The 26,157-nt window shown below is 45.6% G+C and overlaps 2 protein-coding genes across 5 annotated transcripts in view; one reads left to right on the forward strand and one right to left on the reverse strand.

Moving 5' to 3' along the window:
- Positions 1-19,308, reverse strand: part of COL4A1 (collagen type IV alpha 1 chain) — a 197,252-nt gene extending 177,944 nt beyond the window's left edge. For all 3 annotated transcript variants that reach the window (XR_006414881.1, XM_044431656.1, XM_044431657.1), the window contains exon 1: positions 19,173-19,308. Coding sequence is in view for 2 of the 3 variants with exons in the window: in XM_044431656.1 (XP_044287591.1) it covers positions 19,173-19,265 (93 nt within the window). In the remaining variant the exon portion in view is untranslated. The remainder of the gene's footprint in view (positions 1-19,172) is intronic.
- Positions 19,309-19,440: 132 nt separating this feature from the next.
- Positions 19,441-26,157, forward strand: part of LOC123024237 (collagen alpha-2(IV) chain-like) — a 238,633-nt gene continuing 231,916 nt past the window's right edge. The window contains exons 1-3 of one of the 2 annotated variants that reach the window (XM_044431658.1): positions 19,441-19,580; positions 20,005-20,086; positions 20,257-20,317. In XM_044431658.1, the coding sequence (XP_044287593.1) occupies positions 20,043-20,086; positions 20,257-20,317 (105 nt within the window). In that variant the 5' untranslated portion in view covers positions 19,441-19,580; positions 20,005-20,042. Of the gene's footprint in view, positions 19,581-19,627; positions 19,908-20,004; positions 20,087-20,256; positions 20,318-26,157 lie in introns of those variants that run through there. The other variant, XM_044431659.1, reaches the window with a different exon arrangement.

The raw sequence follows: 26,157 nt of genomic DNA on the forward strand, positions 1-26,157 counted from the left end.
CTCTCATGATAAGTGGGATCGGGGGAAAAGCGTAAAAAATCACGCCTGTCCATGGAATCATGAAAGCGTCGCCCAGGGAGTCCTGACCCACTCCCACTCTGGAGCAATAGGTCCTGCACACTCTGTTCCCTTGAGTGGCAAACAGGTCGATGTCTGGTCGACCCCATCGATGAAATAACCTGTTTCGAACCCGACGGTCTAACTCCCATTCGTGGGGGCGTGACATGTGTCTGCTCAGAAGATCGGCTTCCGTGTTGTCGGTGCCCGCAAGGTGAACTGCTAGAATAGTGATACCTCTCGGTATACACCAGTCCCAAATCTGCATGGCGAGACGGGCTAGCTTCCGGGATCGGGTTCCTCCTTGTTTGTTTAAATAAAAGACCGTCGCCACGTTGTCGGAGGTCACCTGAACGATCTGATGGAGGAGCAGATCCTCGAAAGCTTGCAGTGCTTTGAAAACGGCAAGGAGTTCCAGAAAGTTGATATGATTCCTGCCGTTCTGATGGCTCCATCTCCCTTGGGTACTTAGATTGGAGCAGGTGGCCCCCCATCCCAGCAGTGACACATCGGTACCGAGGGTTACTGTGGGGTACCGAGGTTGAAATGGAACGCCGACGGTTAAATTGGCTGAGTCCGTCCACCATAGCAGGGAGTGGAGAACTGAAGCCGATAGTCGGATTCGTTTGGTAGGAGGGTCTATTTGTGGCCGAAACAGTTTGTTGAAGAACAGTTGAAGGGGACGTAGCCGTAGTTTGGCATGAGGGACCACAGCGATGGCAGCAGACATGTGCCCCAAAAGGCTTTGAATAGATCGGGCGGAAACTGTTCTTGCTTGCCGAATTCGAGCAATGCGATGAACGATCGCATATCGTCTGTCTCGAGGAAGGAAGGCTCTTGCCGACCTCGAATCCAGTCGAGCTCCGATAAAATCGATCACCTGCGTAGGGACAAGGGAAGATTTCCGTCGGTTAATGCAAAGTCCAAGATCGTGCAACAGAGCGCATGTAAGTTCAATAGCAGACGCCAGTCCAGTTTCCATATCGGCAACAAGCAACCAATCGTCAAGGTACGGGTAGATTCGAATCCCGCACAGCCGGAGGTGTGCACACACAGGGGCCATACACTTCGTGAAAACCCTTGGTGCCGTGGCCAATCCAAATGGTAGAACGTTGAATTCATAAACTTCCTGGTCTACCGCAAAGCGTAGGAAACGCCTATAACTTGGGTGTATTAAAATATGGAAATAAGCGTCCTTTAGATCTAATGAAGCGAACCAATCCCCTCTCCCCAGCAGCGGAAGAATTCTTTGAAGCGTGGTCATCCGAAACTTCTTTGGTGTAATGAATTTATTAAGAGCTCTCAAGTCCAGTATTGGTCTAAGACCTCCATCACGTTTTGGAACCGTAAAGTATCTGGAATAGAATCCATGGAGTCCTTCCGATAATGAGAGGCGACGAATAGCTCTCTTAACGAGAAGTTGTTGAATCTCGTGTAACAGCACCAAAGAAGGCGTAGTATATCGAATAGGACTCGGAGATGGCACAACATCGAATTCGATTCCATATCCATGCTGGATGATAGATAATACCCATCCATCAGATGTGATTGACTCCCAAATGGAGAGTCGACTCTTCAGTCGATCCCCAAATAAGAGGGGGAAGGGTAAAGATGGGAGGAGAGGAACGGTTCGCTCATCACGCCAACGCTGTCGCCTGTCCGTATCGAATCTACGGCGGCCCTGTTGGACGCGTTGGGATGGTTGCTGCCTGAGGCGCTGGTGACGTTGTTGCTGTTGTGGTTGCCGAAGCGGAAATTGCGAACGGTATTGTGGGCGTGACCATGACCACTTGCGTCTAGGTAAAGATTGTAGCTCCATACGACAAGTGGTCATGCGGGACTTATGAATCTTCTTCAGTTTACTGTCCGTTCTTGCGTGGAAGAGACCGGATCCGTTGAACAGCGTTTCTTCAATTCTCCGCTTCATTTCTTCAGGGAAGTTGCAATTACGCAACCAGGCGTGTCTGCGGAGGGAAATGGCCCCGACCAGCGACCTCGAATCCGAGTCTACGTGGTGCCTTACAGTGGAAAGCTGTTGCACAGCGACTTGCATCGCTTCTTTAACAAAGGTTTTTGCAAGTTCACCTTGGTTTCCTGGCATCTTATCTATGATGGCATCTAGGCGTTGCATCAAAAAATATTGGTAACGCGCCAGGGTGGCCTCATAATTAGAGATCCTTAATCCCAGGCCCGATGCTGCATAGACTCGACGGGCAAGGGAATCAACCTTTCTGCCCTCCTTATCTCTAGGCGAGGTATGTCCACGGGCCTCCCGACCCTGCGATGATTCCACCACAACCGAATTTGGTTTCGGGTGGCGGAGGAGAAACGGGATGTCTTCCTCTCGCACCCGATACATGGACTCATATTTCCGTGAAGTTGGTTGCGGCTGAGCTGGGAGGTCCCATGGTTGGGTCATTGCCTGTCTTAAAGTTGTAATAAGCGGCAAGGCAATGGATCGCTCGCCTCTAACAACACCAAGCCGGTCCATGCTCGGTCCCGGCTGCTGGTGGGTTTCTATATCAAGCAATCTCACTAATCTGGCCATGAGATCGTTGAATGACATATAGGGTTCATCAGGTGATCCCGGTCCCTGTGATGTAACTGCCGCATCCGGTGAGGTTGAATCAGCCTCAGACTCTTCAGATTCCATCCAGTAAGGGGGAGACACACTGGAGGAAGATTCAGCCGATGACCCCGATCTGCCACGATCTCTAGATGGGGCATTCGGGGCATCTCTGGGAGTCGAATGGAAACGCTCCTGGTGGGCTGGTGGCGAGGATCGTTCCCTGGTCGGGAAACAGCCTGCAGAGTAGTACTCTGCTCGTCTCGGAACGGAGGAGTATCTGGATTGGTACCAATCATCAGATCTCGCATCCGAGGAACGGCTCCTACGGCTTCTTGGAGGGGAGATGGCAATATCAGTATCCATCTGTACCAACGGCATTGGGGTTGGTGATCGAGCTCTAGGTGGAGAGTCTCTTATTTCCCCATCAGAGATGGAGCCCCTCCTTGATTCCATGACGGGTTCGACAGCCAGCCGGCGTGGTGAACCCGGTGGGGTGACCCTCATAGCCTCCTGGATGTTCGGTACCGAGGGAGTCGGTTCCGAGACCGGTATCGGGATCAAAGACGAGACCGAGCCTGAATGGCGTTGTTTTGCCTGCTCAGGGTTCCTCGGTTTTTTAGCCGGTTTGCTCGTCTTGTCCTTCTTGGCCCTCTTAAGCACAAGGTGTTTATCTGAATCACTGTGTTTTCTCTTCTCCTTTTGTTTCCTCGGCAGGGAAACAGGCTGGTCGGCCATAGCATGTGCGCCTTCCTGAGAGGAGCGTGAAGGCGGAGCAATGGAGGAGGCCGGGCATTGCGGCAACTCAGCCGAAGTTGGACGGCCTTCGGGTGGGGCCACAACAGTGGACTTAGCCACCAGGCGGTCAGATTGGAGAAGGGCCTGATCCCATAGGAGTTTTCGAAGGCGGTTCTCTCTATTTTTCCTCGCCTGTTTTGAGAAGGCCAAACAATGGCCGCACTTATCGGTTCTGTGCCCCTCCCCTAAACAAAGGAGGCACAGATCATGCGGATCTGCTGCGGGCATTTTCGAGCTGCATTTTCCGCATTTGCGGAACACGGCCCATTGCGCCATTGTAGAAATTTGAAGAAAAAGAAGATAGTAAAGCGGGAAAGTAATTTTTTTTTTTTTTTTTAGGAACGATAAGAGGAAGAAAAAATAGTGCACGTTAAGAAATATAAGTGAAGTAGTAACAACAAGAACAAGGAATAAAACTTGTAAGAGAAAAGGGCAAGATTTTCGAACAAGGAACGAGGTAAGTGATAAATCTTAGCGAGAGCGAAGCGGCACGAGGCACAGCGAACGGCGGTCGCAAAGACTGAAAATGGCGGTCACTCTGCTCCTTATATACTGCTAGGGGGGAGGGGGAGCAGAGTCCCCGCCAAAAAGGAAACCGTTAGCTATCAATCTTCCGGCCAAAGGCACTGTGCAGGCGCAGAACACATATGTGTGATGCACAGAGGCCACGACGAAGAACATAGCCTATCATCCCCATCAGCATTCCATTTTGTTCCCCATGCTTTCTAACATAAACATGAAGCCACTGGAAGAGGCTGTCTTGAGCTTTGGAACCAAACAAAGGGATGGTGCCACAACCTCTGTTTCTCTTGTTATTGCTTGCAAGTGGGAAGGGGAGAAGGCGCTGTCACTGCTGCAGTCACAAGGCTGTCTCATAATCAGTTTTGTTGTCTCTACACTGCTTCACCCTCTGCTTTCCATTTGCCTTGCCCAGGTGCTTTCTTTCTTTCTTAAAGAGGATGCATGGTTAAACACAGTGAAAAGAGTTGGAGGCTGCAGGGGAATTTGAATAGATGGAAGGCAGTGGATTGGAATCACAAGCAAAATGGCAACAAGGAGTTGTGTTGCGTTGCATTTATACTTCACCTTTCCTCCTCTTACAAGGAACCCAAGGTGGCTTGCAAGGCTCTCTTCTTCCCCATTTTATCCTCACCACAACAACTGTATGAGGGAGATTGGGTAGTGACTGGTCCAAAATCACCCAGTGAGCTTCATGGGTGAGTGAGTCACCATCAAGCACTCTAACCACACTACCTTTCCAGTTGGAATGGATACAATCCAGAAATTACCTGCAGGGATTAGATGAATAGTTAACCCATGAGAAAGACTGAGGACGAGGGTCAGCTGGAATAGGAGAACATGCCGAAATAAAACATGTTTTTTCTCTCCCTTCTTCCTCAGTGACCAACTATGTTGCATTATCCCCATCTTCACTGCTTTAAAATTATTTCTTGTCCTTTTGACCTTTTCTCTTTCTCTGCTGCACCTAAATTACTTTAAGCAGGAGTGCTTTCAGACAGGCAGCTCTTAGCCTAACAGCTGGAAGACTGTGCAGTCTCTCTTTATTTCCCTGCAACCTCTTAATGTATTTTTGGTGGTAATAAAAAGGCAGAAAAAGTGGTGGAAGGTTTTGTCTGCACACTTTCATCCCTGCCATAAAATTCCATGAAAAAGGCAAGACAATGGCACAATAAAAGGTTCATCCAGAAGCACCCCAAGAGATGCTGACTCATATTGCAAATGCAGCAGAAGAGGACCTCCATTTAATTTATTATATTTACATGCTCCTTTTTTATTCCTGCAAGGAACCTTGCATAATCCTCTTCCTCTCCATCTTATTCATACAAGAACCCTGTGTGTTACGTTAGGCTGAGAGTAAGTGATGGAATCAAAGAGCTTAATGAGCTAAGTGGGGACTAGAATTCCAGATCTCCCACATCCCAGTCTCTAGGAATTATGCTACCCTGGGTATTGCACACCTAACAAGATCTCCTAGTATCCAGCACCAACTACCCTGTTCCAAATGAAAGATCAGAAGAGCATTAATTGCTGCTGTTCCTGCCCTGAAGGAGGAATCAAATTAGATCAAGTCTCAAAGAGGATATCTATGTTTTCTTAAAGCACCATGTGAAATGAATCCTAACCTCTAAGACAGGGCTGGACAACTTGGCGGGGGGGGGTTAAACCCCCAAAACCCTCCCTTGTGGGCAGTATTCCTGCTGCCATCACACTGTATTCCTGGTGGCAAAATTGGTGGCAGGAGTGAAGAAAATAGCATTTTGCCACCAATATTTGGCTCTAAACCATTACTAAAATTACATTACAAAAACTATTACTAAAACAGTCACATCCCACTTATTTTCAATCAGAGTTACTTTGTACATTAAGTCAAGAAGACTAGAGAGGGAGTTGGTGCACTGTGTGTGAAAAAAATAATTTGGACTAGGGACATATGAATGTCCTGGGGCAGAAACACTGAGGTAGAAAAAGGACAATTTTCTAATGCCCTGTATAACTGTGGCCATGGAAAAGCAGGTCAATGACCCAACCACATAGGGCTTTAAGAAAGCACAGAAAGAGATTCCAATTGTTTGAGACTTGGATCTATTTGATTCCTTCTTCAAAGCAGGTGCAGACAACAGAATTGAAAGAGTTCCACTGAAGGATTAAGAGACTATAGAGAAGCTGAATAAAATATTTTCATCTGTCTTCACTGCAGAAGATGTAGGACACCTAACCTGTGCCTGATCTTATTTCTTCAGGAAGCAAGTCTGAGGTAAATAGTCATGATGACAGGTCATGTTCTAGACCTTAACAAACTAGACAGTAGCCATTTTAAATTCTCAACTCAAATATGAAATTGCTGCTCTTCTAACAAAAATACATAACATGTCCCTAAGATCAAATTCTGTACCAGAGTACTGGAAAATGTCCAATTCATGACAATTTTTAAAAAGGGATCCTCTGGGGATTGAGCAAATTTAACATCAGTTCTGGGTAAATTGGTGAAAAATATTATCAAAGATAAACTTATAGTCCATAGAAAGACAAGTTCTGTTAAAAAAGAATCCACAGGGCTTCTGCAAATACAAATCCTGGCTCACTATTCTTCTAGGGTTCTTAATAGTGTCAAAAAACTTGTGATCCAGCACAGTTTTCCAAAGCAAACTTAGCAGTCACAGAATAACAAGAAATGTTATTTTATGGATTGGTAATTTGTTGCAGCAGCGATCTTCAACTTTTTGCTCTCTGGGCATATTTAGCATTTTGTAAAACATGAAAGAAATAAGAAAATTGCTGTTGGGTGGGGGGAGCTGGAGGCCAAATGGCAAAAAAATGTTGGCTACATCCCTCCCTTGTTTCAGTGAGCACTTTGTGTGATCTGGCCTCTCTCTCTCTCTCTCTCTCCCCCTCTCTCTCTCCTGTCTGTCTCTACTCCCTAATAAACCAACAGAGTGATTTGTTCATTGGTTTTAACAGGGAAGGGGAAAGCCGCCTACCAAAAATTGGCTGGAGTGAGGTGAATGTCATCCCTCAAATTACTCTTTTCCAGGTGCCCTTATCAGGGTGAACTTCTCTCCATCTCCAGTCATTTTTGCCAGGGTGCTTGCAGTGGTGGAAATAGTTTGGCAGGCACAACCACATCTGTTGGGGACACCCATTCTGAAGGAATAAATTTAGCGGTGCTCATATGTTCACCTGTGTTAGCAAAAGTGCAAGTGCCTTAGATGGTCTGGAGTATCTTTTACTATGGCATCCACGATCCTATCTTCACTGATCCTGTCTTCACAGGATCCTATCTTCACTGATCCATGTCCTGTTAACTTCCTATTTAGGTTACAGCAGTGCATTGTACTTGGGGCTGCCCTTGAAGATGGTCTGTAAGTTTCAGTTACTACAAAACTCAGGTACTGAGTGGAAATGAATGTTGTCCTTATATCATGCTTCTACTGTAGCAGTTACTTTCCTGGCTCAGTACCAAGTGCTGTGCTAACCTAGGTCCTATGGAATATGCTCCCCAGTGAGGTTCACCTGGCGCCATGCCTATATTCTTTTCGGCACCAGGTTAAAAATGATTTAATCATTGTTTTAAAAATTAGTATTTTTACTGTTTTACAGTCACTTTTGTTTTGGTTTGATTGAATTTATTGTTCTGGTTTTGATAATTTTATTGTTTTGATCGATTGTTCTATTGTTCTATGGTTTTGCTTTTAATCATGTAAGCTGTCCTGAGACACGATAGTGAAGGACTGCATACAAATGTTTTAAATAAATAAACAAACATAGTATCTAAAAAACCATCTTTTCCCACATGTTCCTACCTGAGCTCCAAGATACTCATTGGAGGTCTCACTTCAAGTGCCCTCAAATAATGGGGCACAGTGTGTTTCTTGCAGGAAAAAGGCAGGATATAAAAATAACAACATAAATGTTGGTGTCTTTCTGCTGCATTTGCAACATCTCTTGGGATCTTCCAGATGAGGAGCTTATTGTGCCATTGCCCTGCCTCTTTCAGGGTACTCAGGTGCAAACCTTTTCAGAAACAGTCTGCCAGTGATGCAGACTTTGCCTCTTTTATCTTTTTGGTACCAGGCAAAGACCTTTATATGCTTACAGGCCTTGGTGTCTCTGTATAGTTTAACTGTTGTACCTTGCATTTCTTTTCTCATACCTTCTTTAAACTAATGTACAGTGCTGTGGTAAATGTGGGTTTTGGATTTTACTTATGCTTGTTGCACATTGACCTGAGAGCTTTTAGCAATAGACTAAATCTGATCCTCCAAGACTTCTAAGTCTGCTTCCCTTCCCCTCAGCCTTTCCCTCACAGGGTAAGAATAGCTCCCTGGATTCTGAGCAGTTCCTTCCCCATTCAAAAAGTATCTCCAAAGGCTTTAAGCTATATTTGAGCATGACTCCCACCCCTTTCCCTTTGGCCCTGCCCATTACTGGAACACAGACTCCATTTCCCCTTCTCTGTAGGACTTAGCCCTTCGCTGAAAAAAATCCTACATTTCTGGTATAGACTAATACATCTTGCAGATAAAGACATAAGGGGCCTATGGGTGCAGCACAGGACCTCCAACCAATGGCCATAATTCAGCCTGCATGGCATCTTGAGGTTCCTCTAGGGGTATGGATTAGGCTGTAAACCATGACCCCTGGAAGAATGCCCTTTGAATTTGGGGATTGCTATGTCAGTGTGGAGATTGTACACATTGCAACTTCAGTTCAGAGCTATATACAAGCTATTCATTTTGAAGCTGGAGATCAGCATCATGGATAGCTCCTATAAAGTAGTGCTGTGGATGTTCTTGAAAATGTTGAATGGGAAAATTCCTATGCAAATTAGGCTACAGATTTTTTGGAACATCTCTGATGCCCCAGAGAGTGCCTCAAACAACAACCCTTTATGTTATCATTTTTGTCCCAGCATGCCAGGAATACTTGAGGGAAAATTTTTAAAGCACAGAGGGAACAATCCTTTGGCTCCTATAGCATATTTTGGATTTCCAGATGCAAGGGCAGAGACAGCACTGTGAGGGGGAGGGAAACTCCAACCCTCCCTCCCACACAGCAGGTGCAGAAAGAACCATGTCAACTGCTCCCCAGGGTCAGGAAAGCAAGCCCAAAAGGGGGTGAAAGGGAGGATTTGGGGAGGGGAGAAGGGAGGAGGCTGGAAAGGTCTGCCCTACAAGCTTTCCAACATCCTTCCCTCCTGTTGAGAAATGCAGTCCCTAGATGGGCAGAGAAGGTCAGAATGATGGGGAGGTGAAGATTGTTTCCACTGCTTGCCTGCTCTGCCTAAAGATGACTGCAAGCATCTGAGTTCCAGGGCTTATGGGCATTATGGCAGGTTTGTGCCCTTTAAGTGGTTTAAATGTTACATTTTGTAGACTTTTTGTCAGAAAATTTGTAAAAATTGGAAGTCAGTAGCATGTACTTCCTTTACATTGCTTAAATGTAGGAAAGAACCAAAGGTTCTGAAAACATTTGACACACATATTCAGCCTTCCCCAACCTAGTGCTCTTGAGATGCTCTACAACTCCCAACATCCTCTAGTCAGCACTGGGAATTATAGTCCAGTACATCTTGAGGGTTGGAGAAGGCTTCACTAATTTAGCAGCCCAGAATATGTTTTTGATAAGCTAACCACCACTCATCTATTCCCACAGAATTCAATTTTCTTGGGAAAACTGTTGGGATACCTTCAGGTTTGCTGTCACTACCTGTTTCATATTGGTTGGATGTGTATGACATCTCTCCCTTCCTCTTGAAATGCCAAGCAATGTTTCACTCACTGCTTTGTCTCTATTTTTGGGGTGGGGGGGGTGATTTTCCTTCAAAGTGCTCCAGGGGCACCTTGGAGAGTATCCATGGCTGCCCAATATTCTTTTTTAAATTGTGCACAGAGTTGTGTTTTCTCTCTCTCTCTCCCCCTTTGTAAACACACACACACACACACACACTCTTTAATCCCCTGTTCACTAAAGCCTTAGATCACTGAAACACACAAGTCAACTCTGGGCTGGGAAATGTCCAGAGTGGTACCCTCGACAAAGGGGGCCTTTCCCAAGGCCAGACATGAAAACCATCCCCCCCGCTTGCCTCAGATTCTCATGAAAACCCAACTTGTGAGGGGTCTTGTGCTGCAAAGGGGTGTTTGGGGGATTTCTTCCTCTTCTCAGCAAGATCATGGAGTCATAGAATTAAGATCCTCAGCGTTTTCCATTCTCCCCCTTTAGTGTTCATGGAGGAGCCACTATTGCACTTTTCTTTGACCCCTAAAGGTTGGTGAAAGGTTCAAAGTGTGTTCTCTCTTTGCAGGGAACCACACCCACTCTATTTCAGCTCATATGCCCATGACAGGGAAAAAGAAAAATGAGTTTGACAATCAACTATCAAATGCAGACTTCCTTTAAAATTGGGGATTTGAGCAGGATCATGGGGATTAGGACCAGGACATATTCAATGGTATTTCCCAGTACAAATCCACCAAATTCTGAGTCAACCCCTGTTTTAAAGGGACCCCATTTGACAGTGAACTCTCAAACTCAGTTTTCTTTTTGTAAAATGGAAGTTGAGCAGGAATTGGATCAATTTGTACTGCTCAGGATCAGAACACTTTAAAAGTGGAGCAGGTACTCCAGATCCAAAAGGATCTGGACAGACTATGGAAGTGGGCAGGAGACAACAGGATGGTGTTCAATGTGGATAAGTGCAAGGTCTTGCACTTGGGGCATAGGAATAGGTGTCATAAATACAGGTTCGGGGACAAGTGGCTGGAGAGCAGCACTTGTGAAAGGGACCCCGGGGTACTGCTTGACTGCAGGCTAAACATGAGTCAGCAGTGTGATGCAGTGGTCAAGAGGGCAAACACCACCCTTGGTTGCATAGCCAGAAATGTGGCTTCTAGATCGAGAGAGGTATTACTACCACTCTATACAACTCTGGTGTGCCCGCAACTGGAGTATTGTGTTCAGTTTTGGGCCCCTCATTACAGAAAGGATATAGCCAGGTTAGAGTCAGTGCAGCATAGGGTTGGTGGTCGGTTTGCAGGGGATGGGGTATGAGACAAGACTGAGGGAACTGGGTCTCTTCAGCCTGGAGAAGAGGAGACTCAGAGGGGATATGTTGGCAACACACAGGTATGTGAGGGAATGTCACATGGAGATGGGTAGAGACCTGTTCTCCCCTGCAGAGGAAGGCAGGACGCACTCCAACAGAGCAAAGCTCAGGGAACCAAGGTTCCATTTAGATGCCAGGAGGCACTTTCTGACAGTCAGGACCCCGAGGGTGTGGAATGGGCTTCCACGAGAGGTCATTGAGGCCCCATCGGTGAGGGTATTCAAAGACAGGCTGGACATGCACATGGTGGACATTTCATGAGCAGAGCTGGCTGGAGCCAGGGGCCAGACTAGATGGCCCGGGAGACCCCTTCTGACTCACTCTGTTCCTATGTTTCTAAAGTACAGACCTAGTTTAAGCCACACTTTCAAAAGGCATGTATACGCATATGACTGTATGGGTGTGTGTGTGCCTGTGAATCTCTTTGAGAGAAGAAGCATGCACAGCTTCTCATACCCTGAGGGATGTAGCCCTCCAGGGAAAAACATCACCTGCTCTTGGTTTATAATATGAACTGAAAACCTGTCTGAGACTAACTTGGGGTACACCTGCAATGCAAGCAAGTTGATCACACTATCAGAAGAAAAAGTGAGAGTGCTTGGGGGGGGAGGCACCCTACAAGAAATAAGGGGGGGAATTCTTGGGCAAAGCAGTGCAACCACAGGAACAACAAGTAATACAAAAGACAGAAGAGCAGCAGCAGATTGAATCATATATGGAGAATGCTAAGTTGAGGCAAGCCAATGAACAGGAAACTCCCTGGTAACAGTCAGGAGCAGAACAATCAGAAGACACTCTTCTCCAGTGGAACCACTAGAGCTAGGTAACTGCTTTCAGCCACAGGAGGACAGCCTGCAGAAGAACTTGTGTAACATGCAGAAAGATCCAGACAAACAGTTGACCAAGGGAAAAAAAAAGAAAATTAGCAATTGTGGGAGGCTTCTTGTGACATGAGATTGAAACTCTAAGTATGCCATAATGGCCTGGTTTGCTATCTCCCTAGAGCTCAGATTAGAGATGCGACTGAAAGATCACCAAAGCTCATAAGCCCACAGCCCACAATCTCTTTTTTCTAATGAACAAAAAAATCACATTCATGTAATCCCCAACATGTGGGTGTCCAATATGTGCTTGAACACCTTCACTGATGGGGCCTCAACCACATCCCATGGAAGCCCATTCCATAACCTGGGAGTGCTAACCATCAGGAAGTATTTCTTGGCATCCAACCTGAAGCTGGTTCCTTGAGCTTTGCCCCATTGGAATGTGTCCTGTCCTCCACTGCAAGGAAGAACAGGGCATGACCCTCCTCCACATGACATCCCCTCATATTCCTATAAGTTGCTAAAAGATCCCCTTGGAGTCTCCTCTTCTCCAGGCTGAGAAGACCCAGTTCCCTCAATCTCTCCTCATATGTCATCCCTCCCAACCCAGCTACCATTGTTGTGACACTGCACTGGACTGCTTCTAACCTAGCTATGTTACTCTTATAATGCAGAGCCCAGAAGAGGGCTAGGATTTCTTCTTCTTCATCCCAGAGTGCAGGACATGGAATTATGGGCTCAAGTTACAGGAAGCCAGAATCTGGCTGGACATTAGGAAGAACTGACAGTTGGAGCAATACAGCAGTGGAAGCAATCACTAAGGGAGGTCGTGGGCTCCCACACTGGAGGCATTCAAGATGCAGCTGGACAGCCATCTGTCAGGGATCCTTTAATTAGAGTCCTGCACTGAGCAAGGGGTAGGACCCAATGGCCTTGTAGGTCCCTTCAAACTCTACTATTTTATGATTCTATGGTTCTGACCTGGAAAAAAATAGTTATAGAAGGAAAATGATTTCAGTATAATATTTCAGTATCCATCAAGAGAATAAAGAGAAAGGGTTCAATAAATTTGACTCAAGCTAATATTTATTATTCTAACATAGACCGGGGACAGTATCAGTAGTTGACAGCCTTCTCATTAGTATTGCCACTTATTACATGGTTTCAGATGAAGAGGAATTTAAGAGAAAATTTTAACCCTAACCACAATTCAGCATCCAGAGACTTAATCCCACTGTTTCCACTCAAACTAACTATGGGTAAGGAACCTGTGGTCCTCCAGATATTGTTGGTTTCTAGTTAGCATGAGCCACATCAGGGATAATGGGAGGTATAGTCCAATAATATCTGGCGTCTCCCACCCTTACTTTGTAAAAAAAGGAATAGGTTATTGTCTAATCCAGTTTGAGGCTATATGTAATAATTAATGTTGTCTGTGTCTGTCAGTTGGGGTAGGGGGGAATCAAGACAAAATTATCAAAGCCAGTTTAAATGTATATTCCTGAAACCAATTATGATGATTAAGATACAGTTTACATCCTGAACATGCACACTCATTTTGCTGCTAATACAGTGACCAACAGGGAAGAGCTGATAGATGGGGTACAGATCAGGGGAGCTCTGGATGTGAGTGATCACTCCATCCTTTGCTTTGAGATCAAGGGAATGGAGATGTGCAGCAGGTCGAGCACTAAAAGCTGGGACTTCAAGAGGGCCAACTATGGCCAACTGAAGGCCAGACTGGAGAAAGTCTTCTGGGATAGGTTACTGGAAGGCAAGGGAGTTGAGGAGGGGTGGCTGGCACTCAAAACGGAGGTCTTGGAGGTGCAAGCCTTGATGATACCACTAGTAAGGTGGGCAAGGCAAAGGAGAGTGCCACCATAGATGCAAAAGGAGGTGGTTAGAGGGATTAGATGCAAGAGGAACCTCCACAGGAAATGGATAGTGGGGCAAATAGACAAAAGTGTATACCAGGAGGAGGAGGCCCATTGCAGAAGGATTCTTCGCAAGGCTAAGGCTGATTACGAGCTGAGACTTGCCAAGAATATCAAGAGCAACAAAAAGGGCTTCTATCAGCATGTAAATAGGAAGAGGAAGGGGAGACAGGTAGTGGGACTGCTTAATAAGGAGCAAGGGCATCCAGTGACTGATACAAGGGAACAGGCACAGATGCTAAATGACTCTTTTGCCTCTGTGTTCTCCCTAAAGCAGGACGGAGGAGATCTGCATGGGAGATTAGATGAGGCCGGGGACTTGGGGGAACAGATTAGAGACACCCCACTAGAAGTTGAGAGGCTCCTCAGGGCACTGGACATTACAAAGGCACCAGGCCCTGATGGGTTACAACCAAGAGTACTTTGCAAGTTGGCAGGGGTTCTCTCATGCCTGCTGTCCTCTATTTTTGAGGCCTCATGGAGAATGGGTGAAGTTCCAGGGGACTGGAGGGTGGCGTCAGTTTCCCAATTTTCAAAAAGGGTAGTAGAAGGGACATGGAGAAGTAAAGACCAGTTAGCCTTACGTCCATTGTAGGAAAAACAATGGAAAGGCTCATAATAGCTAGAGATTAAGTGATGCTAGATAGGGAAGGGAGGCTGGCGGCCACGCAACACGGCTTCCGCAATAACAGGTCCTGCCAGGCAAGCCTTGTGAAATTCTATGACAAGGTTTCAAGGTGGCTAGACAGAAGGGACAGAGTGGATGTGGTTTACCTGGATTTCAGCAAGGCCTTTGACAAAATGCCCCATGATATCCTGGTTAAGAAACTGAGGAGTTTTGAGATAGACCAATGCACTGTCTGATAGATTAGGGCATGGTTGACCAACCAAAAGCAGAGGGTAACCATTAGTGGGGAATCATTGGTACGACAGCCAGTGACAAGCGGGGTCCCCCAGGGCTCTGTCCTGGGGCCGATCCTGTTTAATCTTTTTATAAATGACTTGGAAGAAGGGGTGAAGAGTCTGCTGATCAAATTTGCAGGCGATACTAAAACTGGAGCAGTGGCCACAACTGAGGAGCAGGTGCTCCAGATCCAAAAGGATCTGGACAGACTATGGAAGTGGGCAGGAGACAACAGGATGGCGTTCAATGTGGATAAGTGGATGCTCTTGCACTTAGGCCATAGGAATGGGTGTCATAAGTACAAGTTAGGGGACAAGTGGCTGGAAAGCAGCACTTGTGAAAGGGATCTCAGGGTGCTGGTTGACTGCAGGTTAAACATGAGTCAGCAGTGTGATGCAGTGGTCAAGAGGGCGAACGTCACCCTTGGTTGCATAGCCAGAAGCATGGCTTCTAGATTAAGAGAGGTATTACTACCACTTTATATGACTCTGGTGCGCCTGCAACTGGAGTATTGTGTTCACTTTTGGGCTCCTCGTTACAGGAAGGATATAGCCAAGTTAGAGTCAGCGCAGTATAGGGCCACAAGGTCAGTGACTGGTTTGCAGGGAAAGCAGTATGAGGTGAGACTGAGGGAACTGGGTCTTTTCAGCCTGGAGAAGAGAAGACTCAGAGAGGATCTGTTGGCGACATACAGGTATGTGAGTGGGTGTCACACAGAGTTGAGTAAAGATCTGCTCTCCCCTGCAGAGGAAGGCAGGATGCGCTCCAATGGAGCAAAGCTCAGGGAACCAAGGTTCCATTTGGATACCAGAAAGTACTTCCTGGCATTAAGGACCCCAAGGGTATGGAATGGGCTTCCATGGGAGGTGACTGAAGCCCCATCAGTGAGTTTGTTCAAGGATAGCTTGTACATGCAGATGAGCCGGCTAGAGCCTTGGGTCAGACTAGATGGCCTGGGAGACCCCTTCTGACTCGCTCTGTTATTATGTACTGCAGTGTGTGCTCTAATAGGTGTTGACAGATATCAGGGAAACAATTTTCACAGATGTCTGGCTTCAAAAGCTTGATCATTACATTTTTAATGATCAAGAAAGGCTGTTGCATTCCACTTGCCAATTAATACATTTCAGTGATCACCAAAACTATAGAACTGTATAAGAGATAAAACAATTTTTAAGTAAGCTGCTTTTAAGTATTATTTACCTATTTAATAAACCATGGGTCCTCAAACAACAGCCCGCAGGCCAAATCTGGCTCGTCATGCCCATTTATCTGGCCCACCTCAGAGCTTTTGGACTTGCTCGAAGAAAACAATCTCCAAGTGAATCCAAAAGCTCGGAGCTGGCATAGGTGTATTCAGTGGGAAGGCGGGCACGATCGCAGGCGCACTTGTGCAGGGAAGATGAGCATGATCATGGTCATGCTTGGGGGGGGGAGATGGCAGCAATCATGTTGTGGGGGGAGATGGCTTCAATTGCATCCACCTTCCCTGCACAAGTGCGCCTGTCTTCCCAATACGATGGTGCTGGTGGGGGGAGATGGTCACAATTGCAATCATGCTCGGGGGGGGGGGTGGCTGCAATTCTACACAAGTGCTCCTGCAACCGCGCCCACTGCCTTGCTGCACCCGCCGCCACCTCACCACACCCACACCCGCTGCCTCGCGGTGCCCGCACCGCCACTGCTGCTGCCTCACTGCGCCCACCACCACCGCCACCTCGCTGTGCTTGCTGCCGCTTTGCTGCCGCCACCTCTCCAGCCCACACCCGCCGCCATCTCGCCGGCCTGCGGCCACCGCAGCCACCACCTTTCAACTGGCCCCCTGTTGAAAAAGTTTGAGGACCCCTGTAGTAAACTTATATGCTATATTCCAATTTTAAAGAACTCCAATAGTGGCTCACATAATCAAGATAAAATATTGCAAACAATAAAATCAGTGTTAAAATCTGCAGCAAACAGCAGCAAAATGCAGCAGAACAAACAAAACAACACCAGCTTCACTATATACTTGTAACTGGCATCAAGTGAACCTTCCTGGGGAGAACACAAGTAAGAAAGCCTTGTGCTCTCTCATCACCCACCTGTTCTTTAGACGGTGAGTAGATTCACCAGGGGCTTGAGGGAAACCTGTTATAATACATGCATGGTAGAAAATAATCCTTAAGGGACTTTGGTCCAAAGCTGTTTAGTTAGGGCTTAACAATGATCACCAATACTGTGATCACAGTGAATACTGATCACAATGCTTGGGAAAAAAACAACATTCAGTGCCATTGTTCAACAACTGATGAGAAATGCTCCTGTTCTCAGAAGTGGCCTAGCTACTCTATTTTAAACCAACTGACATTTCTGAATTCCACCCCCATCCCCAAAGGCATGGCCAGTCTCTCTCTTCCCCTCTCTCTCCAGAAGAGGCTGTAACTGTGTATCTTAATTGGTGGAAGACACTGCATGTCATACAAGGCACTTGGGTACTTCCACACAAAATTTTACTATGCAATCACTTTGCATTGTCCGCAGAATTGCACAGGGGCTCTGATAACATCCCCAATTTGTAATTCCCCCTTATTTTCCCACTGCAGCTTGCATTTTTTTCTTCTTATGGGGATGTGGGAACATTAGGGAGGAAAAAATGGATCCATAGATTCATAAAATAGCAGGGTTGTAAAGGGCCATGGAGGACATTGGGTCCAGCCTCCTACTGCTGAGGATGGCAAGTCTCATCCCACTCAAAGGACTGTTCAGTTTCACCTTGAATGTCTCTAGTGTGGGAAACCCCATGACTTCTTCTGGCAACTGGTTCCACTGCTGTACTGCTCTGATATTTTGGAAGCTTTTCCTTGTGTCTAGCCTGAATCTGGTATGCTGCAGTTTGGCAGCACATGTCAGAGCACACCTGTAATACTGTGCTCAGTTCTGGGCACCCAGGTTTTTAAAAGATGCAGAAAAACTAGAAAGGGTTCGGAGGAGGGCCTCAAGATCATCTGGATCTAGAAACTAAGCCCTCTGAGGAGAGGCTGAGAGAGCTAGGCATATAGGTTTGAGAAATAACATTCTACAAGTACCTCAAAAGCTGTCACAAAGATGAAGAAAAAGACCACTTCTCACTCATCCCTGCGTGTAACAATGAAGTTAAACTGCAATACACCAGACACAGGCTAGACACCAGGAACAATGTTGTTTAGATAGCAGTAGCCTTCCAGTCAGAAGCTCACCTGGGCCACTACTGGCAGTGTTTAATGCAACCCCATGCAGAACAGTTTGATAATCACTGCAGATAAACCACAATCTACTTCTTCTCAGGACCGATTTTGCATCTTCTAATCCAGGCTATTACCATTCTCTAGACATCAGATACCACCTCCCAAATTGAAAATTATGAATTGAGTTAGTTACAGCTATTCCACAACTTTCTGCGTGCATGCATTTGTGTGTTCACTCATGGCCTTTTTTGGGATCGTTTTGATACTGTGAAATCAACTTGAATTAACTTAGTTAACTAGTAACTTGGCAAATTCTCAAACATGTACCAACATTGAACTGATTGTTTCCAGACAAGTTCAGACAATGAAAAATTGGTTCAGTGCCTCAAAAAATTGTAGAAGGCTATATCAATTCATATTACAAAGGCCTTGGAAACATGTCTGAAGGAAACACATTACATACATTTTTTAAAAAAAATCAAGAATATGTAAGTGTTCCGGTGTGTGCACATTTGTCCACAAGATAGATTACTAGTACACCTCTATTCCTCTAATAGCAAACACTATTATCATGATATATTTATATCCCTCCTTTTTTTCTCTTGCAAGGAACTAGGGCGAATTTACACAGTTCCACTTCATTCACACAGCAACAGCCCTGCGGAAGGTTGGGCTTAGAGTCTATGACTGGGCCAAAGTCATCCAGTGAGCTGCACCGCTGAGCAGGGCCAGAACTCGGTGCTTCCAGGTCCCCAGCCCAACATCCTAACTGCCACACCACTCCAGCCCTCTGTATTGATCCATTTGTTCTCACGCATTCTGCAACTTAAATAGATCTATCACTGCCTCTATCTCATCATTATCAGTTACATTTCTATACCACCCGTAGCCAAAGCTCTCTGGGTGACAGAGAGTAAAAGACATCTGAAAGACACCCACATTATATGGCAGGCTCTTGAGCCCATGATGGAGCTTCAACAGGGCTGAACTCATGAGCGCGGGAAGTCACCGACTGCAGAGGGTGAGACTCCGCAAAAGCGCTGCTGTTGGGAAATAACAGGGCGGCAACTTGTACCGGGATTGGGGAAAACATGTCCCGGCTGAAGCTTTCAAGACCGTTTTCCCTCGAAGAAATCCATCTCCCCATCCGCGTAATGGCGCTCCCAAGGGCGTGCTAGTGGAGTAAGCGGGAGGGGAGGAGGGGAAGGGAAGAGGACCGGGACCCGGACCCTGACCGGGATCAGGACATGCGTACTTACCGCTGCCGCCTCCGCCGTCAGGCGCCGCCTTGGGCCGAGCAGGAGCGCGGCGAACAGGAGCGTGAGTCCCGTCCACGACCGGCAGTTTCCCATTCTCGCGGAGGGAGCGCGATTCCTTTGCGGGATGCTCACGGCGCCCTGCCGGCGAGCCCAATCCGCACTGCTCTTCTCCCGCGCCCAGGCTCGGGCGCCTCTAAAGCCAGACAGGCTAGCTCAGTGCTCAGCCTGTCCGTGGGCGGCAGCGTCGGCCACACCTCTCCCGCCTCTCCTCCCTGGAGGGCGCGACGGCCAGAGGCGTCGGGCGGGCCAAGTAAAGCTCCAGCCGCAGCTCGGTCGGCGCTCCAGGCCGCCGTTTCTCCGCACTGTCGACGGCTCGAAGGGAGCATGTGCTCTGCCTGAAAGTGGTGGGTGAGTACCTGCGGGGCCAGGGCCTCGTCCGCACGAACGGACGGCGGACCTCGTGTCGCCAGGCTCCCCGCTCCCGCAGCGTCCCTCTGCTGCGCGGGCAGCCCTTGCAGCGCGCGTCTCCAGTGCCGTTCCCCTTGCTGCCACGCGCGGGGCCGCGGCGGCGGGAGAAGGGACCCCGCGAAGCCAAGCACCTGATTCTCCCTGTGGGGCTGCAGCGGCGGAGAGGCGCTGCTGGCCAGACGAAGGGATCAGCAGGTCGAGGAAGGTGGAGGCTCCGGGAACCGTGTTCTGCCCAGCAGTACCTGCTGCTCAGCCCTGGTTGCCCTGGTGTGAGGCCCTTTAAAATAAAAACTATTTATTTTAGCAAAACTATTTCTGCTGATCTCAGAATGAAGTATGTGTATTCTTCCTGTCTGTTTTCTAGAATAGCTTGCTGGTCACAGCAAGAAGAAAGAAGCAAACATGAGGAGTTCACAGCACCGCTATTTACAATTCCTGACAGGCCAGTAAGTAGTCAGCTTTCTCAAAGTTGTTACTCTAGTGTATTTTCTTCAACCATTTAGTAAGAAAAGAATAAATAAAAACACTTTAGTGCTTTCCTGACAATGAAAATAGTGCTGTGGCTGCTTTTGGTACATTATACATTCTAATGACAATGTTTGCCTTTTCTGTGTAGGGTTATACAAGTTACAGTACTCCTGGGACTGATGATGCTCCTAAGTGGCAGTGTGCAAGCTGTAAGTAAATTGTCAAGTTCCCTTTAGAAAACTACTCTAAAATGTTCTAGGATCACTTCAGAACAGGGCTATTGCCAAATGTCTGTTGTCATCTTTGCTGTTTTTGAACAAATGTCTCTTTTTTAAATAAACTAGATAATTTAGTATATCCTCTTCTGGTATAGAGTCTATTTTTCTTTCCTTTCCCCCTCTATGTTAAAAATCACTGTGTAAACATACTGGTATTTTTGAAGGAAATACAGAATTTTCTCATATAATCTTGATTTGCTTTAGTCATGTCTTTAAAATATAAGTTTGTTTGTCCACACTGCTTTTAAAAATTTGTGTTGCTATTTCTAGATATAATACTGAAAAATCCATAATCCATATTTATTAGAACTAACCAACAATCCACAAAAGCCACTGAATTCTCCAGAATGCTTCCTTAAGCTATATTACGTTCAGTCTGTAGATTCTATCTTGAGACTGTTTCCGAATGCAGACCTCATGACCATTTAAGCTACTGATTTTAATTTGTTATCCCCGTTCTATCTGACCACTCATTACGTTTCCATACCACCAATAACCAAAGCTCTCTGGGTGGTTCACAACATATAAGTCACCCATCCAGATTTCGGCCAGGCCCAACCGTGCTTAGTTTCCAAGATTAGGCAGGTTCAGGCACTTCAGGCTATACAGAAGCTATCCTCTAGCCTGATGAAGAGTATCTTCATTCATTTATCATATTTTCATATCATATTATCTTGTTCATATTTTATCATACCACATTTATACCCGCTAGCCTGATAAAGAATACTCCAGAACACTCACTCAATATTTTGTGATATTTTGGTTGGTCATAATAAAGGACCAAAATCAAAATGTAGATTTTGGAATCATTTTTTATGTACCAGCACATGGCCGTCTGTGTGTGCTTTTTATGTAACAATAAATGAAATATTTTTGATGGAATGGCTCCATCAGATGGTTCCATCATATTACCATTCACAACTGGAATGTCAGTCATAATTTCTGAATGACTTCAGACTAATTAATATCACCAATTCTTCTCACTGTAGTCATCTCACTGTAGTCATATGAGCGTGTGACATCTGCTCTGATTTCACTTTCAATGTGAGTGTCTAGTGGACTCAGTGAGGGGAATTTTGCCTGCTTACCCTTTTGACCAGTTTCATTTCGATCTGTGGAATGTGTGAAAGGATTTCCATTTATATAAAGCTGTATGCATACAGGGAAACCTTGCTCAGGGTTCCTGATCATGCAGAAGAGCCTATACCCATATCAACCATTTTACATCTTGTTGTGAACATATGGAAGTGCAAGCATAACCTTCCATAAATTTAGCAAATATGAATAGTTTATCCTTTGCTATATTTGGAGTTTGCCATAATTATACCCTATTTCAGCAGTACAGAGAGGGCAATTTTGCCTATTACTATTACTACTATAGCTGTTATTCTAGGATTTCTGCATCTTTTAATTCAGATGTGAAGCTTTTTCATTATTGCAGCGGTGTGCTGCGAAAAGCATTATTTAAGTGATGTCAGCTTCTTAGGCATACATAGAGTAGTAGAAACTATTTCTAAGAGCCCTCCTTCTGAGTAACCCTGGACCCCGCGTCTGGAGGCAGGCAAGGCTCCTAGCTGTATGCATGCCCTCTAGCTGGCTAGCCCTTCTCTCCCGACTCTGCAGGATGGGTTCAAGGATCAGACCAGGCTCTGGCTTTTTTCCCATGTCTCCCTAGCACTTCTAGACCCTGTTGACTCCTAAAGTCTGCCTGAACACCTGGAGATGGCAACCTTGAGATAAGCTCCTCCTCCACCACCTTCTCTATGTCTGCAGATGTGGTACTGAAACACATGCCTCTTTCATTCTCAACATCCTGTGGCACAAGCTGCACAACAGTGCTATAGTTCGTCAGGGTGGACAGGTGGCTCTATTGCATCTGGGATCATTTTGTTACTGCAGAGTAAAGCACCTCAGGAAAGGAAAATGTTGCACAAGAAGGGCCTTTGAAGTTTCAGTCAGCATAAAAATGGCTTCCATTTTCAGAAAGTATAAGTAACTTAAGTTTTACTTATACTTGAGCCTATGCATTTCAATAAAATTTGCAAAAACTTTCCTTGTATAGCAATAGTTTCACCAACAGTCTTTAAACCAATATGAAAAAGCTTTCCCTCAATAGATTTTAATTTGTTATGTGTAAAGGTTTTAGCTCAGACTTTTGATTTTCAAAAGACACTAAGATAATCTTCAATTATCCTTCTTTTGTACTTTTATTTTCTTTTGTGGGGGTCATGAGAGTTCCCTGCAAAACTATTCTTATGCAGATTTGAGGGGGTCCTTTTCACTTCAGGGCATATTTCATTTTATGAAAGAAAGCTATAAAAGACAAGAAGTTAAAATTTTGGGACTTTTTTAACTATGCAAGTTGTGACCATGCCCTAAAAGGAGTAGACTGTAGGCCACCTTATGTGCAAGGTACACTACTGAATGTGAACCACAGGAGCTCCAAAATCCCCATGATATGGGATGAAATGATTGACACACATATAAGCTGGGATGCAACATTCTGTTTTCCTAGATTCATGAGTCAATCCTGCCATAAATATTTTCAAAAAATCTCTACTATTATGAGACAGAGCAGCATTTGACAACAGAACCAAAAGTTTTTTCATCTCTGTTGAAACACAAACAGAACCTTCTCAAGGAGTTTTGATATTTTAATGCTCACAAGGACTTTTTTGGAGTAAGCAGCCTGTTTCTCTGCCAACATAGCGTAACAGAAAGATATTAGGCAAAGAAAATACTTGTAAAGCCTTCAATGATAACAGTGGAAAAGAAAATATTTGGTAGGGAACTGTGTTGTCTTTGTTTCATTGTCTGCCTCATAAAGCTGGGAACATAAGTTGTGTTCCTTAAAAATGTGGACACATTCCTTGCCCTGGCTGCTGCAAGGGTGGGCCATGACAGTTCCACAGCTCACACCTAAGACAGGAGGCAGCCACCAGCCACAGTGGGAACATCAAGCAGCGGGTGGGGGCAAATGTATCCTTTAAGAGTTTGCACAAATCACTTAAATCACAAGGCCCTGAGATGTGGCTTACCTATTAGTAATTCCAGTAAATAACATAATCCTGGAATCCCTACAGGAAGGAATTTGCATCACCCTGTGCCACCAGTGCATACAGCTTACAAGTGACCCCCTGCCTGAGTAGTAGAGAACTGGGATGAGAAACTGGAGCTGTGCATTTAAGCAATAGCTGGACAGCCATCTGTAACTTTATCAAGTACTGTACTTTATGCACTGAGCAGGAGAACAGGACTTGATTACCTATGAGGTCTTCGTACTGCATGGGCTTATATATGCTGACAAGTGAAGCTGAGAGTCACTCAGGCAGCACACAGAGTTCCTCTTCAAAGTATACTTTAAAAGGCATTACATTTAAAATGTGGTAGTGGGAGAACTAGCTGGAATACAAGAAGGGAGGATAGATGCTATGCTACTCCCTTTTCCAGGCGGGGTATGCCAAGTGTTATGCCAAAAGCCCACTGGCTTTCAAAATGCTGCTGGTAGATTCCAGGTTGGTTATTGAGAAGATAACCAACATCTAGGATTTATTCCTAGATAAGCAAAAAAAGCTGGCCTATGTTATTGGGTTGGCCTAAGGTTGTGTGAATGCTACAGATTGAGTTAATCTGTTCCAGCAAGCAGCCTAGATTTGGTGAGTATGGTGAGATGTTGCTGTCTAATGTGAGCCATCTTGTTTACAGTGTACTTTGTTGGGCAGACCTTTAACTCTGAGTGTGTGAAGTTGGGTTCACAAGATTTTCATCATGTACTAGCCACTTCATTTCTGAGCTGTGAAGATGGTTTTGGACCTGATATGGAAGATGCTTAGGTATGGAAGATCCCTATTCTAGTGAGCTTTGATATATATGTCAAGCTTCCTTTTTCTCTCATAGCTTGGCTTTCATAGAATCATAGAATAGAAGAGCTGGAAGGGGCCATGGGGCCATCGAGTCCAACCCCTTGCTGTTGTAGGACACCATGTTACACCATCCCACTCAGATGGCTGTCTTTTTGAATGCCTTTGGTGTGGGAGAGCCCACCACCTGTTTAGGCAGCTTGTTCCACTGTTGTATTGCTCTGACCATGAGGAAGCTCTTCCTGATATCCAGCTTGAATCTGGTTTGCCGCAACGTGAATTGATTATTCTGTGTCCTACATTCTGGCATTAGCAAGAAGAGATCTTGGCCTTCCTCTTTGTGACAGCCTTTGAGGTACTTATAGAGGGATATCATGTCGCTCCTCAGTCTTCTCTTCTCAAGGCTGAACATGTCCAGTTCCCTCAGTCTCTCCTCATAGTGCAGTATTTCCAAACCCTGAATTATTTTTGTTGCCCTCCGCTGGACCCTTTCTAATTTACCTGCATCTTTCTTAAATCTTGGTGCCCAGAAATGGACACAGTATTCCAGGTGAGGTCTGACTAGTGAGGAGTAAAGAGGAACTACTACTTCTCATAATTTAGAAGTAATACTTCTGTTAATGCATTCCAAAAATAGCATTTGCCCTTTTGGCTGCTGCATCGCATTGTTAGAAACATAGAAACAAAACGAGTCAGAAGGGGTCTTCCGGGCCATCTAGTCTGACTTCCAGTTCCAGCCAGCTCTGCTCAAGACATGCCCACCATGTGCATGTCTACTCTGTTGGTTCATGTTTAGCCTATTGTCCACAATTACTCCAAGATCTTTTTCTTGTTTAGTTCTGTTGAGCCACATATTCCCCATCTTGTATTGATGCCTTTGGTTTCTTTTTCCTAGGTGGAGGACTTGGCATTTGTTCTTATTGAATCTCATTCTGTTGGTTTCAGCCCACTGTTCAAGTTTATCAAGATCACCCTGGATCTTCATTCTGTTTTCTAGGGTGTTTGCTATTCTGTCCAGTTTTGTATCATCTGTGAATTTGGTTATCTTTCCTTGTATACCCCATCTAAACCATTAATGTTGAAGAGCACTGGGCCCAGGACTGAACCCTGTGGCACCCCACTAGTTACCTCCATCCAGTTTGAGAAGGTGCCATTGATGAACACTCTTTGTGACCAATTTAACAGCCAATTTTGTATCCACCTAATAGTTTTTCCAGTCCAGTTTTTGCTAAACTAGTCCAGGTTTTGCTAATTTACTTATCAGAATGTCGTGTGGCACTATGTCGAAAGCTTTGCTAAAGTCTAGGTAGATTATGTCCACAGTGTTCCCTTTGTCCATTTGGGAGGTTAGCCTGTAAAAAAAATGAGATTAAATTAGTCTGACAGGATTTATTTTTGATAAATCCATGCTGGCTTCTATTAATCACTGCATTTTCTTTGTCGTGGCCTCCATGCATCACACATATGGGTGGTGCACCTGCACAGTGCCTGTGACCGGAAAGATTTTAAAAGCTTAAAGGTTTTGGCAGGAACTCCGCACCCCTCCCCCCCCACTGTATAAGAAGGCGGAGTGCCCACCATTTCCTCAGTCTTCTTGCGACCACCATTCACTGTGCCTCGAGCCTTTCGTCTCTCAGTTTGTACTATATCGTGTATCTTGTTACCTAAACCGCTGTTTTTCTCTTAGCTATTAAAATTCTAAGTTATTACCCTTCCTGTTAGAAGTTTTCTTCACATTCCCCCATCCATTTTCCTGTCCCCCCCCCAAAAAAGTTTTTCTCTATTCTTACCTTCTCTATCTTCTCCTTTTTCATCCTCAATGGCTCAGCGTGCAGCTTTCCACAAGTGTTCTCAGTGCGGATCTAAAATATTGCCTACTGATCCGCACAACCTGTGTCTTCTTTGTCTTGG

This window comes from Varanus komodoensis, unplaced genomic scaffold (genome assembly GCF_004798865.1).
Source record: "Varanus komodoensis strain SLA01 unplaced genomic scaffold, ASM479886v1 scaffold23, whole genome shotgun sequence".
NCBI classification, from domain to species: domain Eukaryota; kingdom Metazoa; phylum Chordata; class Lepidosauria; order Squamata; family Varanidae; genus Varanus; species Varanus komodoensis.